Raw genomic sequence first — 14,894 nt, 5'->3', positions numbered from 1 at the left:
CACACTTAAACGTGGCATTGGGACAGCCGATAGAATTTATATCACACGTGCATCGAGTTGTGGAGCTACATTGTTTTTAACAGATCAGTATTAAGGCCTTGATTGAGCTCATTGGTGTCTATTATTTCGCACAGCAATCGTCCAGAGACGTGGGAACTGGGGTTTTTGGATAGCGCGGCGTCCCAACTTTAAGCAACTCTTACTGTTCCTCTAATGTGTGGTCGCAGCCACCAATAGCAAACCGTTCCATCTAGGAACAAATAAGTCGCGCACCTGGGACGGTTCGAACCGGGTTTCTCCAACCGGTCACCCTACGAAGCGAGCGTGTTTCCACTGAGCTGCCGAGACCAGTGACCAGTCGCCGCGGTCAAACGCGATCAAATGTCACAATAGTGTCATTAGCAGTCAGCGGGTGAATGTCATTTTGTTTTGTGCAGACGAGGACCATTCTCGGTAGCTCAGTGGATGAACGCTCGTGTCGTGAATTGGCCGGTGGGAGAAGCCCGGTTCGAACCCCCCTGAGTGGCCGACTTTTTGGCTCCTAGTTGGAACGGTTTGCTATTGGGGGCTGCGACCACATATTAGAGCAACAGTAATAATCGCTTTAAATTGGGGCGTTGGCTGCGGCACTACTCATAACCCCCAGTTCCCACGTCTCTGGACGATTGCCGTGCGAAACAATAGACACCAATCTGCTCAATCAAGGCCTTAATACTAATATGTTATACAAAATAAAGCTCCGCACCTCGATGCACGAGTGACATAAGTTCTATCGGCTGTCCCATTGCCACGCTTAAGTGTGTCGTAATGTGCATTGCAAGTATGATGATAGGCGCTGTCTTGGGGATAGGACATTTTAACAACTGCTTTAGCACAATTGTTAGGTAGAATAATTGGCGCCTTCAGACGCGAAAGTTAACTACACTCGCTCAGCCGCGCGATGTCCGTGCTCCCACCCCACCTCACTCCCCACTTCCCCAGCCCTCGCCAGCCGCCGCGCCGCGCCGACCCGAGCCATGCCTCCGGGCTCGGCCCTCACCGCTGCGCTGACGTCACAGGCGGCCCACATCACCTTCCAGCCACCGACCCAGACCGGTGTCATACGGGTGGGTAGGCTGTGCCGCTTAACAAGTAAGTGAAGCGGCACAGTCTACCGGTACCAGGCGGCTGCTGCCAATGCTGAGCCATAGGAACCCGGTGGATAAAGAGTTGTAGAACATCAATCTGCCCCCGAGTGTACCTGCTTCTGCGTTGGAACGGTCGAAAGCAAGTACAAAACCCTGTTTGGAAATGTGGAGTGTTCAGAACTGCCTCTCTCTTTTATGTACATTCTACATCTTCTCTTGTATGCCTTATGCGTGAGCCATTTTGAAATATTTGCCAAATGAAGGTATGTTTAGTTCTTTGATGACAGATACGTATTCGGATAGACAGATCCGACCTCACCTCCATCGTTCCATCAATCCTCCTTATCCCTAGGTGACCGATATCGACCATCGTGATTCGTGACTGGTTTGGCCACTACAGAGGAAATTCCTTAGACGAGTGCGTACACGGAAGCGGCCCTATCGGCACCCGCTGAGTCAGTTCTCGGGACTCGTGTCTGATATACAATACAGCTGCCACGCCTTAGTCTGATAATGCGACATTAATGTGAGTGATTGTTCAACGAAAGGATAAATGCGATAGGTTATGAAATCGGCACTTTGGTGATGGCAACAGAACCAATCTTGCAGCAGCCGATCATGAGGTCAAACAGAGCGATACGGCGCCGCTGCTTGCGATATCCTTGCGATACGGCGCCGCTGCTTTATGGGCAGCTTAACGCTCGCCATATAGATATGCTGTATGTAGATTTGAAATTGATGCTTACTTGATACTCCTTGCAACCTTGCACATTTGCTTCATTCTTGCCTGAATCATAACATGACTCAATATATATTGTATATACACCCGTATGAAACACTTTCTTCAATTGGTTCAAGACAGTGCGAACACAATATTGCAGTGCTAACGCAATATTGAGACATACATTTTCACGCGCGGGGAAATGTTATCTGACAGCAGACCCAGGAGCAAATATTAACTTGTAACGAGTCCATATCGCTCCCAGTTAGTGAGAAGAGAATCCACGCTTATTCCTGGTACGCCAGATGACAAAACTCTCAGCACAGTGCAGCCCGCAGATATTCCGTCACCGCACAAACACTATCTAAGTCAAACACAGCTCGTGTGCTCACCAAATGTGATAGCGGCGTCACTTGGAGCAAATCCGCTGCCCGCGTAACGAGCGCCGCGCCATGATGCCCGCAAACACATCAGTGAGCACTGGCACTCTCCGAAGGGGCTTGACTTCAGAGTTAACGTTCTTCCGGGCACTTCACTGCGGGATCAATATGATGAGCCTAGCGTCAAGTAGTTATAGTCCGATTTGTTAAGCCTGTCTAATCTTTTTAAGCACTTTCGTGAAAACCACACGCGAAGCCTCAGTAGCTTTAACACGACGCTGGTCAGCCGAAAATATCTTGGTTTTAGTTATTGACCTCCTATTCATTCCTATCGCTCGTCTCGTGCCGTATTCATCATAAGTGCACTTAAAACGACCAGACAGGTATAAAAATCCGGCTATAGTTCAAGCACACCGGTGGGCAGTGTTCGATGTTGTCGGACATCACAGTCAAAACAGTCACTACGCAACAATGTGACGGCAGTCGGCGCTACCGGCCGCTGTCCCTCTGCGGCGGTCCGGCGCGGAACACTTTGAGGAACTCCTCAATATCGTCTGTGTCGCCCATGTGTTTGTACACCCACAGGCCCCAGCCGAGCTGGGAGGCCTCGTTCATCGCCTTCGACTTCAGGCAGGAGTTGAAGCGTTTGCCGACCTCAGTCTTGTTGCACTGTTTCTTGTGGTAGACGTGCACCAAGTCCGGGTCGGGCATGCGCACAATCTCCACACTGCTCTTGGTGAACTGTTGGTATAACCGGACATCCTCCAGGCCCCAGCCGGAGATGTTGAAGAAGTTGCCAGTCAGTCGGGTAAAGTCAGATCGGTACTGACAGCTCATGCCGAACCCAAAGTCAATCCAGTAGCCCTTCTCGCGATCAATGAGCGTTTTCTTTTCGTAGCTTGTCAGAATCGGGACCATCTTCTTTTTGATGACGTCGAAGACGATATGCGGGTTGTATGTGTTGAAGACTATGGGGAAGTAGGCCTGGTGGCCTGGCTTGGTGTTTGTACGACACCTCTGCAGGAAACTCTCTCCGAACAGCATGTCCACATCGCAGAGGAATAGCAGCACGTCATCGGTGGTGTCCCACGCGCGCGCGCCCTCCATGAGCGCTGCGCCACGCGAGAAGACCCCCGACTTCTCGATCAGACGCACCCTGGGCACTGCACTGACGCTGGACAAGCGCATGTTGATCTCGCTGACGAGTGCAGAGACTCCGTCGCGGTCTTTGCGCGCCTGGTCGGCACTCATGGGCGGAAAGCCGTCCATGTACCGGACGATAGTCAACACCACCTGCTCCCGCTTCTCCACCAACTTGGCGAACCTGCCGAGGAACTGGCGGAGCGTGTGCAGCCGGTTGAAGTACGGCAGGATGATGTTGACCACCTCGTAGCCCCCGCTGCCGCCGTACTGCACTCGCGGCAGCGCTAGGGGCCGGGTCACGCGCACTGTGTGGAAGCCCGTCGGACCCGAGTCGCGCGTGCGAAAGTAGAGCTCATACTGCACTCCGGCGCCCGGCAAGAAGCGGTAGCGACCTCCGAGCGCGTCCGAGCGCGTGAAGCTCGTGTCGCCGGTGCGACGTCGCAGCTCGGCCAGCGAGGCGTTCACCACGGTCAGCAGCTCGAACGTCTCGGGCCCGTCGCGGGGTGCGCGCTGCACCTTGGTGGCGCCCGGCTCGATCACCTGACGTCGCCAGCGGGACAGCTCGAAAAAGTGCCACGGGTACGGCTCGACCCTGGGGGCAGAGAGAGAGAACAGTGACTTAGACAGGGCAATTGAATGCATGCCCGAGAGCAGGTAGAGGGATGGGGAAATAGAATAAGAGGACATTCGACTGCATGCCCGAAAGCAGTAATGACCGGAGGAAGGTTTAACATATCGAAATGTTGTGATGCAAGGAAACGTAAATAATACATGATGGCTGTTAATCTTAAAAAGGATATGCAACTGCACACTTAAATTGCATGCAATGATTATTCCGTGAGGTCACGTACAATTCGATTGAACACTCAAAATAACCCGTAACCGAAACATCTTACACTGTTTTAGAGCCGTCCCACTTAGAGAATGACGCATTTAGGATCACACATGTGCTGCGCATCAAATGGTTGCAGACTCTCGGCCCTTGAGCGATAGACGGTCGCTTCTAGCACTTCTAGCGCCGGCCACGATGACCAATGTCCATACGGTCCGTATTTTCTGTCCGTCTGACCGCTATCAGCGACTCATCCCGGCGGAAGTCGGTACTTACCCGGGCGGGATATCGAACCGCGAGCCATTCTCTTCCTGCGTCAGAGAGCCCACCGCCACGTACTCGGGACCTGCGGCACAGAGAGTGGGTAAACACTGGGAGTGGCGGCTGCAACCTGGCACTGACACACACAGACTTACAATGAGTGGTGCCTGGAACTGATGGATTTGGGCCACGCTCGACGTGAAAGCGCCGCTGAAATCTTGTGTAGGACTTCGAAGACCAGGCGGTTTCAGCTTTCAATAATGCATTACTGGGGTTGTCTCAGACGCTGTTTTTGGGCTGCGACATGAACTAGTATGTGGAGTGGAATGCTATAGTATCAGCGTCATCTCTTGTTGTGAATTGTCAGCGCTGTTGCCGGTTGTGGCTAAATTTCTGAATATGAATAAGCCTATAAGCATCAGGCACTCGATCTGGGGACTGGGGTGAGTAATATCGAAGAGCAACAATCCATATGAGCGACCCAAATATGTAAAGTAAGATTTTAGATAGCATATGTTCAATGTTCATGGTATGGTACGTACGTTTGAGCTGTAACCAAGTCATCGTCAATGATAGTATCTATGACCGTGGTCAATGAGAGGCCAGTCGGGCAAGCAATTTCGTCCTCTTATCGATTTCGCACACATAACCAACAGCCTAAAAGCTTAAAAATGGTGACCGGAATACCTACAGCAAGTCACTTACCAAGCGAGATGGCGACCACGGTTAGAGTGATTGTTGGGCCAAGGCAATTTCGTCCTCTTATCGATTTCGCACACATAACCAACAGCCTAAAAGCTTAAAAATGGTGACCGGAATACCTACAGCAAGTCACTTACCAACCGAGATGGCGACCACGGTTAGAGTGATTGTTGGGCCAAGGCTTCTATACAGCTTCAGCGGCTGCTCGAAATAACGACTCGTAAAGTATGTTTTAGGAATACCGATCCCAGAAGGATCAGCATAACTTTTTCACCGTACGAAGTAGGTGTTCATTATACATTTTTAAAAGTAGTTTTAAGTTTTACATGATATAGGTAGATTGTATATTGCATTTAAAACGTAGGACTGATAGCAAAAAAGGTTTATTCTTATTTTATGCAACAAAAGCTTGTCGCCCTATTTCATTCGGTGATCCCTAAATACAGAACGGTTCGGGACGCGGGTCGTGCTTAGTTAGGCATGCTTTGACTTGGCGTTAAGGCAATACCTTGTGCACAACTGATCATTCCTGATAAACCTAATTTAGCTTCTTATAAACGTACATCATGCACGATGCATTCAACATGAACTACATGCTTTGCTGCAGTGTCAATGCAATGTAAATTGTGCATGCTACCCATATCATTGCATGGATCTGCTTGTAGTTTGGTATGCATTGTATCGGTACGTAAGCGTGGTGCTGTTCCAAGTAGGACCATTTCCATTTTGATACACAGCTTTCGCGCATAGCGGTTTGGGGGTTTCCTGAACAACGCCTGGAACCGCTCAAATATATTAACATATTTCGCTCCTAATGTCGCCATACCTAGTATGGCGGCAGACGGCGGGTTCCCAAACAAGTGCAACTTCGAGGCCATTTGGAAAAAAATGGTGCGTTTTACCGACTTCCGCAGTACGCCAAACTTTGAATGAGGAATTTATTTCATAATGTTTGGTAGTCTGTTGCATTCGTGTATCCATAGACCTCTGTACACCCTCAGGTCAAAAGCACGCCGATTGCACAGGTGAGTCTAGGACAAATCCCATTCGACATTCGCTCAATTATCTACACGATGCTGTTTTCCCCGTGCCGGACGGACCCCTGGTCACCAAAATATGGCACCGGGACCGGACCCGTGTCGGCCAAAATTAGCCGTTTTCGCCCGATTTCGCACGCTGATTTATACATGTAAAGTCTATGACGCGAATTTGCACTTTTTGAGCACGCGCCACGCGCTCCCTATCGACCCGATCGAGCCCAGACCCCTCAAAGGCACGTCGCGCATCCTTGATCTATAATATCTAATATCTTGATCTATTCTAGGCGGAGCGGAGAGTGCGGCTGCGGTGTAGCTCCGTCAGCTGACGGCGGTGGATCCGACTTGGGCGCTGACCTCGGGTGGAAGGGGACATGCCTAAGAGCTGGACTTTTTGCACGCGTTCCCCGCCAGGGGGCGCCACTGAGGAAGCACCCTCTGACGTCACGATAAAACTGCGCGCACTGTGCGCTCGGTTCTGTAAGCAAGTAATATAGTGGTGGTTTCATGGTGGAAATTGGAATAAGTATTTTGACGTTGTAAAATTTCAAGCCGTTTTTGTGAAATTAATTAGTAAATCCATTTCAAAAGTATTTATTTAAAGTGTGAAAGGAGAATAATTAGAAGAACATGCATATTTTTGTTCCAATAGCTTATTACTAGGGTTACCCGCGTGCTCCGCAACGCGAAGAAGAGTTATGTTTGACCCGTGGGCATTGGGTTGGTCTGTGTCGATTTGGTTGGTATCCATTTTGTTCGATTGCTTTTTGACGGCCAAGCATTTTGTAATAAAACAAAGATGCATCGCATCGAGGTGCCCGTGTCGTATTATCATGCGTACTACTTAAGAATGATTCGAAAACTGGCGTGAAGTCTTTTGAGGGCCATCGATGAATTTCGCTAAAAATGACAATGTAATGGTTTGGAACATTTACATTTTTAAGAATACTGTTGCTCATCATGCAAAAATGAAGAGTGAATATTGGGTAGAATTGAGTGCTCTTTCCAACGGTGCCATTTTTTATTGCCAGAGATATCAGATCATGGAGCAAAACCCGTGTGATTAATAAAGTGGCACAAAATTGACAAACACCATTTTCTCCCGTAATTTGTACCACCTTGATTTGGATCAATCAGCTGTTCACAATTTTTCCATGAGAGGCGGTACATTTCTCTTGCCAATAGGCGTTGTTTCAACTCTCTCCGTCTGACGGTCACCTAAAAATTATATAAATTCCAAAATCCGTGCAAAACGTCAATTTTCCAAATAAAAGTGCCCTCCCTGGTGCACGTGGCACGTGCCGTCCTCTGCATTGCACACCATTCAATAGCCCGTTCAATTCTGTACACGATGCTGTTTTCCCCGTGCCGATCGGGCGCCCGGTTGCCGAAATATTGCACGGGGACCGGACTCGTGTCGGGCAAATTTAGCTGTTTTTGCCCGATTTCGCATGTCGATTTATACATGTAAAGTCTATGACGCGAATTTGCACTTTTTGGGCACGCGCCACGCGCTCCCTATCGACCCGATCGAGCCCAGACCCCTCAAAGGCACGTCGCGCATCCTTGATCTATGAGTTGTGCAAATTTCACCGCGCTAGGTGCAACGGTCTGGCCTGTAGTCCACGCAAAGCAGCACCAAGTCGGGACCTCGGTAACGGACAGACGCACCCTCCTCAAATAGTATCTTTTTTCACTTTGCTTTTTTTCACTTTTACAATTTATTTACCGATCCGATTTACTATTTGAGGAGGGTGCGTCTGTCCGTTACCGAGGTCCCGACTTGGTGGTGCTTTGCGTGGACTACAGGCCAGACCGTTGCACCAAGCCCGGTGAAATTTGCACAACTCATAGATCAAGGATGCGCGACGTGCCTTTGAGGGGTCTGGGCTCGATCGGGTCGATAGTGAGCGCGTGGTGCGTGCCCAAAAAGTGCAAATTCGCGTCATAGACTTTACATGTATTAATCGGCGTGCGAAATCACCTGTGCGGTCCTGAGTCTATGGTGTATCGTTTTCAGAAGTTTCTCATGCAGTGAGGTTTGATTTGAAATTAGGGGTTACGCTCAGATCGCTAGCCTGCCATGACCTTTTCTTATTTCTGACTTGTCATTCATAGACGGTCGTCACGGCTCAGAAGGAAAATCATGTCTACATTCAGTGGCGTCGGAACACCTTCATTTAAGGGGGGGGAGGCACCGCCGACTTTTGGCCCCATTCTTTCCATGCAACGCCCATAGGGCTAATGTTAAAACGCCAAAATCAAAGGGAAACACGGTGCCCCGGTGCCCCCCCCCCCGTTCCACCGCCTATGTCTACATTATATCAATGAATCAAGGGCACCCACTTCCCTAACCTGACCACTTTCATCAGCTGAATCAAAACGCATTCCTCATACCTACGCCAGTCACCAGCCTCGGAAACGGAATGCAGATACAAATATTAGCATATGCATGCAGCATAGCATATGCATATGCACTTCAGAGACGTTCAAAGCAATGCCGGTCGTCCGGCGTCCGGTGCTAGTCGCGCGCCTCGCCACCAAGTGCTAACTTTCTATCGCAAATATGACCCAGCGGCCAGCGCTGTTTACTGCCCGCACAAATCTAACCCTGCAGGGTGGCAGGATAAGTGACAGCACATATATGGCCGATGCAGGACGCGCTTGGCGCCGGCACCGGTAGCTGATAGACCGGTACGAATAATTCTGTTTGACAGTCGGAGCTATTCTGTTTCTGGGATAATTTTTTGCACTCGTTTTTCAGTTACTAAACTAACGAAAAAAGGTAAGGTTTCCTGCGAAAGGTTTCATTTTGATAAGTGCCTTTCGATGGACTCTCCTTAGACTCTCCTAAGCCTCAATGTTACACTTATCAAAATAAACGAGTACCTACTTACATTTATTTGTGACGTGGAGGGACATGTAATGAGGCTTGATAAAACCAATTTAGGTCGCAATTTTGCCTTTTTTTGTATTTTGGCCTCTGTATGCGAGTTACCCTGATCACCTCTTCACAATTTTACACTCCAATCTGAAGGATACAGTGCACTCATTATTTCGATGGTTTATCCCTCAACCGATTCTCCTATAGGCCCCTGCAACGTATAGAACTGGTCGCCTTCTGGGCTGATGTAACAAGAACATGTCGGTATATTTTCCACGCTTTATCTTGTGCCGATAAAGGCAACCCCACAAAATAATTAATGACGACACAGTAAATTGGCTGTAGTTTCGAACTATGGGTGTCCCCCAATTGAGTTGCATCACATGGCCAGGGGCAGCAAGATAGTCTGGGCGCGAGGCACGATGAAAGCCAGGCAAGCCGCCAGCCCTGAAATGGGATCCGTTTCACCGTGATCGGAGCGGTCACAGGACTTTGATCGGTCATTGTCGTTCAGGAGGGGATATGTGCTGAGCGGCATAAAACAGGAGACGAAACAGGAGACGGTGACATGGGGGGGGGGACACAGTCTTTGGGAAGTAAGTAGCGGCTATTCCGAGGCTGCAGGGATCCCTTTTACACAACTTATATGAGCCGGCACCGCGTCAGACTTGTGCCACTGCCAGGTAACCATTTTCGTTGATCACCAGTAGGTAACTATGCAGTATGCACTCCGGCAAGTCACAATCTAAGGTTGAATTAGTCCTTAACCCTCGCCCGCACATCGGGGGGGGGGGGGTTGCCACCCCCCCCAGGTAGTTTTTCTGCTCTGCACTCAACATTTTTAAAGCTAGAAGCCTGATTTTTCGTATAGCTGCTGCTCTATTCTTTCTTGATGTCCACTGAAAACCTCAAGTTTCTGTGGTTTTTGGTTTCGGAGATATGACCTTGTTTTTCAGGTCATGTCATGACCCAAATGACCAATTCTCAACATCTTGCGTTGGCTATGGGCCTTGGGAGCTTTTGACACCTTGATTTCGGCCTTTTTTTTGCCAGTCTTACCTCCCACCTATCATGGAACATGTTGTTCGACGATGTACAGATGTCAAGGTCAGGGTCAAGGTCAACCTAGGTCATCTAAAATAATTGCGTTTTAGGCAAGCTGAATTTCCTTTTCGTGAAGTTTTTTGACTGCATTTTTGGTAAAAGCTTCTCAGATCATGATTTCATGTAATATGGACACAAACAATCGGTGCACACATCAGTATGCACACAGACATACACAGACATACAAACACATATCATTGACCTTGACCTAACTTGACCTGAAATGACCTCAGCAGCAAAAACCTGGTCGGGTAGTGTGACAAAGAGGTTCTTGCTGGCTTGGCACCAGAAAACGGCATCGTCATCGGTATATGATAGCAGCGCACTTGATATCCAACGGTGACCGAAAACAGCAACATTTTTTAGTTTGACCTGACCTGGAAGGTCAATGACTGACCTGAGAAGGTAAAACTGGGTATCATTGGATTCGTCTCTTCCCAAAAAAAAATATTTTTGGTCTTTACCGCGAAGCTCTATCTCCAACAGGAACGAAATGGCGCGGGGGTGGCAACCCCCCCCCCCCCCCCATGTGCGTTCTACGATGGGAAAATGGCATGTGCGGGCGAGGGTTAAGTCTAACAAGCAGTTGTTGCTATGAATGCGGCAAAACGCAATCAACCGTAATCGAAAACTACCAATGAAGACCATTGTGCTCACGTCAATTGTCTGACAGATCTTGTGTGCTTTCCAATGATTTATTGCTCGCTTGCCGAAAGCAGCTGCAAGCGGAGTTTGCACGCCGCCGTATGCACCATGCAGCCTGACCTACTCTCCAGCAGGGTTGTGCTTGACTCATGAGTCGAGTCAGAAATTTGACTCAACTCTGACTCAAATGAGTCAGATTTGAGTCGAGTCGGATAAAATGTTGAGCTGTTGAGTTGAGTCAGAGTTGAGTCAGTAAAATAACTTTTGACATTGAGTTGAGTCAAACATTTAGGAACATGAGTCAGCTGACTCAACTTTCTAGAAACAAGCTTTTCATCCCCCCCCCCCGCTTAACAACTTCGCCCTGGCCCTGCTGCCGGATTTTTTTTTCACCCCCGCCCCCGCTCAACAACTTTTTTATCTGAGTCAATTTTGAGTCAACTCACTTGACTCAACAAAAAATTTGAGTCAAGTTTGAGTCGACCCATATTTTCATTGAACCGCTTGAGTCATGAGTCGAGTCAAGGGAAAAAATCAGCTCCTTGTTTGAGTCAGAGTTGAGTCAGGGCTTTCTGAAGTTGAATGATGAGTCGAGTCGGCAAATTTTTTTGAATCGAGCACAACCCTGCTCTCCAGCACATAGACTCACTACAGTGTTGTCAGACCAGAAGTCTCGCTGTGCCTGTGTTCTGTTCCGTGACGGCTGCAGCGACGGTCGGCTCCGTCGAGGTATCCGTATCGGCTCCGCCAACCGATACGGATATATCGGTGTTCGTCCTGTATTTTACCCTCACGCCATTATTCATGCTCCTGACAAAGTGGTAAGACGCGGTGCATTTTCAAAACCGTTCAATGATTTCGAAATCGTGTACAGACCTTTCAAAAGGTAGCCAAATAAATGAGTGTTTTGTGGTAAAATATGCATTCACGTACCGCGTACGCTCCAAATTATGTCACTTGGTTTAAAAACGCCTATTAGATCAAAACGCACACTTTATTCGGTTGTTATTCGTTTTCGTCTTTTGTATTCATTTATGTTGCCTTCTGTCTTCTGGCGGCACGAGATTTGTTTTCGCCCGCAGTCTGCAGTGAATAACCCAATGGACATTTTCTAATAGGCTCATGCTACGGCTGACCAAAACCAGGGGCCGTATCGGGGACCAGATCGATAGTTTCCCAAACGATAGTGGTTTTGCCAAACAGTGGCACATGTTTGACACTGAATCCGTGGCGAACGTATGTATCGCTGGAACCTAAGGCATATGACATATTTAGGTCAGTAGAATGTTTTTCTTACGTTTTCATTGCAGATGAGCGGCAACCGCCAAATCAGATGTGATGTCAGTTTTAAATGGTTGAAAAACCGAAACCAAGCAAACTATCAACCAAAACCACGAATAACACTGAACCAAACAAACTGGAATAGTTTGATGTTGAATGATGTTGAGGGTTTCTTTGAAAATGAGCCCCATTATTATTAAAAGATAAGCAAGTAATAGCCTTTGGCTCATTGTATAATAGACAAAAGAAATGGAAAAGAATATATGTGCGGTCATTGGGAAGGTCGGGAATATATGTGCGGTCATTGGGAAGGTTGGGAAGGTCATTGGGAATATACTGAAGGTTTGATATTGGTATAGCACAAAAATGTCATTTCAGTGGACATTTCCACCCAAAATCACCATAAGGCTCAGTGTCATCTGAGTGCCGCCAAGTGTTTGCAGTGTTCACTGTTCAGCTCAGCGTCTGCTCACCCGCCCAGTGCTCACCTGGCGCCTGCCGTTCGGTCGTGGTCGTCGTCACCACCGGCGCCGTCACCCTGCTCCTGGCCGCCCTGCGCCGGTGCACGGTCTCTGTTTCTGTCAGCGCGAGGAACACCAGAGCGCCCGCCAGCAGACTGACGCCGAGCGTCAGCCGCCGCCACGACACCCGCATCCTGACTGACGCGCGCGCCGCCCCGGTCCGCCCGCCGCCCGGCACAGCGCGCTCCCCGGCCGCCGCGACACGGCACCGATAGCCGCCGGGCTATCGGCGATAGTGACGTCCGCCGTCCGCGTCATACTCCACGGGCGCACTAAAACACACACGTCACACACGGGGAGAGGGAAGACGCACGCGGGAAGAGGAGTGAGATGTCAACAGGTGGTATCTTTTGAGAGCAGTTGTGGAGGCGTGGAGGACGGCACGTGCACGTGGGTAAATCAAGGACTTTGGACGGTGTAAGGTGGACAATGGCGTGTATGACGTCATAGTATTGATGTCGTCAGGTGATATGATCCTTACGCATGATTTGTCCCAATTTAGAGAGGCTATGAACGTGGACGAGGCTTGGATTCAGACCTCACGGTACTGCCGATCCAGTAGTGCTTTGGGTATGGGGGGGGGGGGGGAGGGAGCATCCCATGATTGGCAGTTGTCGGGTGCTGACCGGCACCACATGTCTCGGCTTATTAGCATCGTTATGTGTGTCAACCGGGCCACTGACACTGGGGCACTTACGGCGTACCTAATACTAAGTGATATTGCATGTGCACGTTTACCTCGTGAATCGAAAGTCATATACAGGGTTGGGCAGATAAATTGGGACAAATTTCAGCTTCCTCTAAAACGACTATTTTTTTTAGTGATAATGATAATTTTTGAACATAAATATAGGCTAATGAATACGTTTCCATGTTATGCAGGTTGCGTTGTAATTTTGAGTCGGCTGGTCACAGAACGTGGGCTTAAAGGGACTATCCCACCTTCTAAAATGTTGTCAAAACCAGTTAAATTGTGCCCGACTTTATAGATTGGATGACCAGGAACACGGTTCTGGCATTTATTTTTCATTAAACATCTTAGGCTTCCCATATTCCAAACACAAACTTTCAAATATGTGACGTCACAGCCCAAAATTACCTCCTTCCTCAGGCCACATTACTGTCATAAAGCTGATTCTTTTTACTCTGTAGGCACCACAACAAAGTTCAGACCAAGTTTTAAGCGATTTTTCAACGAACAAACCCATTTAAATCAGAATGACTAAACGAGGTGACGTCACACTAACGGTCGCTCCATGTTGAAGATAGGGCCTTGCGCAAGGCCCATTTTCAAATGAAGGGAACGAATTTCTTCAACACCAAGAGGCCGCGGGGGTTGCAACCTAGATAGATAGTGGTTTCTGAACCTCGCCGCAAACTTGGCTATCTCAACTCAAACCCCATGTTAAAGGGACCCTCCCACCTTCAAAAAAGTTTATGAATTGGCATGAAAGTGATGTCGCTCGGTTCAAAAAGAGCGAAAACGAATATCTACCAAATTTCACCGAAAAATATTCACCGGTTTTCAAGATATTAGACTTTTACTTTTGTTTACTTTTTGGGATCTCCACTGTTCCTAGCGACTTTATTTAAAAGTGCGGCATTTGTTGCGCGCAACGCAGCATATACCACCGCGTGCTACAAAACGTTTTAGTCAAACATTTAACGGGCGTTCGAAATCCTGATGACGTCATCAGATTCCCGTAATGGTTAAGAGATAGGGACCACGCTGGTCCCACCCTGCAAGTAAAGGGAAGAAATTTCTTGAACACCATAAAGCTGCGGGGGTTGCGACCAGGATAAATGGTGGTTTCTGAGCCTGGCCGCAAACTTGGCTATCTCAACTCAAAACTAATGTTAAGGTGGGAGGGTCCCTTTAAAGGTGGGATAGTCCCTTTAAGCAAGCCACTTTCAACTTAGTCCGCGCGCACATGCATGCCAATGCTCTAATTATGCTCCATCAAATGGCTGAAAGTAGTGTGTATCGAACAGACGTAAACGTTGGAGGAAGAGATGATATTGACTCATCCTTACATACCTATTGCATTGACACCGGCCGCTCCCCCGGTTTTCCAGGGGGGCTAGAAGGTAAAATTCAGTTAAATCAGAGGATCCTCGCGAAAACAGTGGCGCGAGCTTACAACGAAGGTAGCCGCGCCATGAGAAAGCGATATACCAGCACCTCAAACATGTACTCTTATGCATTGATGCATATCAACCTGTCAACATAGATGTTGAAGCAGCTGTGACGTTAAA

General features: G+C 48.5%; 1 protein-coding gene across 1 annotated transcript; it reads right to left on the bottom strand.

The window, feature by feature from the left end:
- Nucleotides 1-1,919: 1,919 nt before the first annotated feature.
- LOC122385042 (chondroitin sulfate N-acetylgalactosaminyltransferase 2-like) lies at nt 1,920-12,969 on the bottom strand. Its single transcript, XM_043373005.1, has 3 exons — nt 12,606-12,969; nt 4,480-4,549; nt 1,920-3,963 (listed from the first exon to the last, which is right to left on the bottom strand). Exons 1-3 carry the CDS (start codon nt 12,769-12,771, stop codon nt 2,718-2,720), a joined length of 1,482 nt encoding a protein of 493 aa, XP_043228940.1. The 5' UTR covers nt 12,772-12,969; the 3' UTR covers nt 1,920-2,717.
- Between the last annotated feature and the right edge of the window lie 1,925 nt (nt 12,970-14,894).

Source organism: Amphibalanus amphitrite, unplaced genomic scaffold (genome assembly GCF_019059575.1).
Source record: "Amphibalanus amphitrite isolate SeventyFive unplaced genomic scaffold, NRLGWU_Aamphi_draft 000206F_arrow, whole genome shotgun sequence".
Classification (NCBI taxonomy): domain Eukaryota; kingdom Metazoa; phylum Arthropoda; class Thecostraca; order Balanomorpha; family Balanidae; genus Amphibalanus; species Amphibalanus amphitrite.
Note: the sequence above shows the minus strand (reverse complement) of the source record. Positions and strands in the feature narration are given on the sequence as shown.

What these genes read in the sequence shown, in the direction of transcription:
- LOC122385042 (XM_043373005.1), bottom strand. Translation starts at nt 12,771, where the DNA reads ATGCGGGTGTCGTGGCGGCGGCTGACGCTCGGCGTCAGTCTGCTGGCG. An exon ending in GACCGAACGGCAGGCGCCAG is followed by an intron (nt 4,550 to 12,605) that starts GTGAGCACTGGG and finishes TCTGTGCCGCAG; the next exon opens with GTCCCGAGTACGTGGCGGTG. An exon ending in CGGTTCGATATCCCGCCCGG is followed by an intron (nt 3,964 to 4,479) that starts GTAAGTACCGAC and finishes CTCTGCCCCCAG; the next exon opens with GGTCGAGCCGTACCCGTGGC.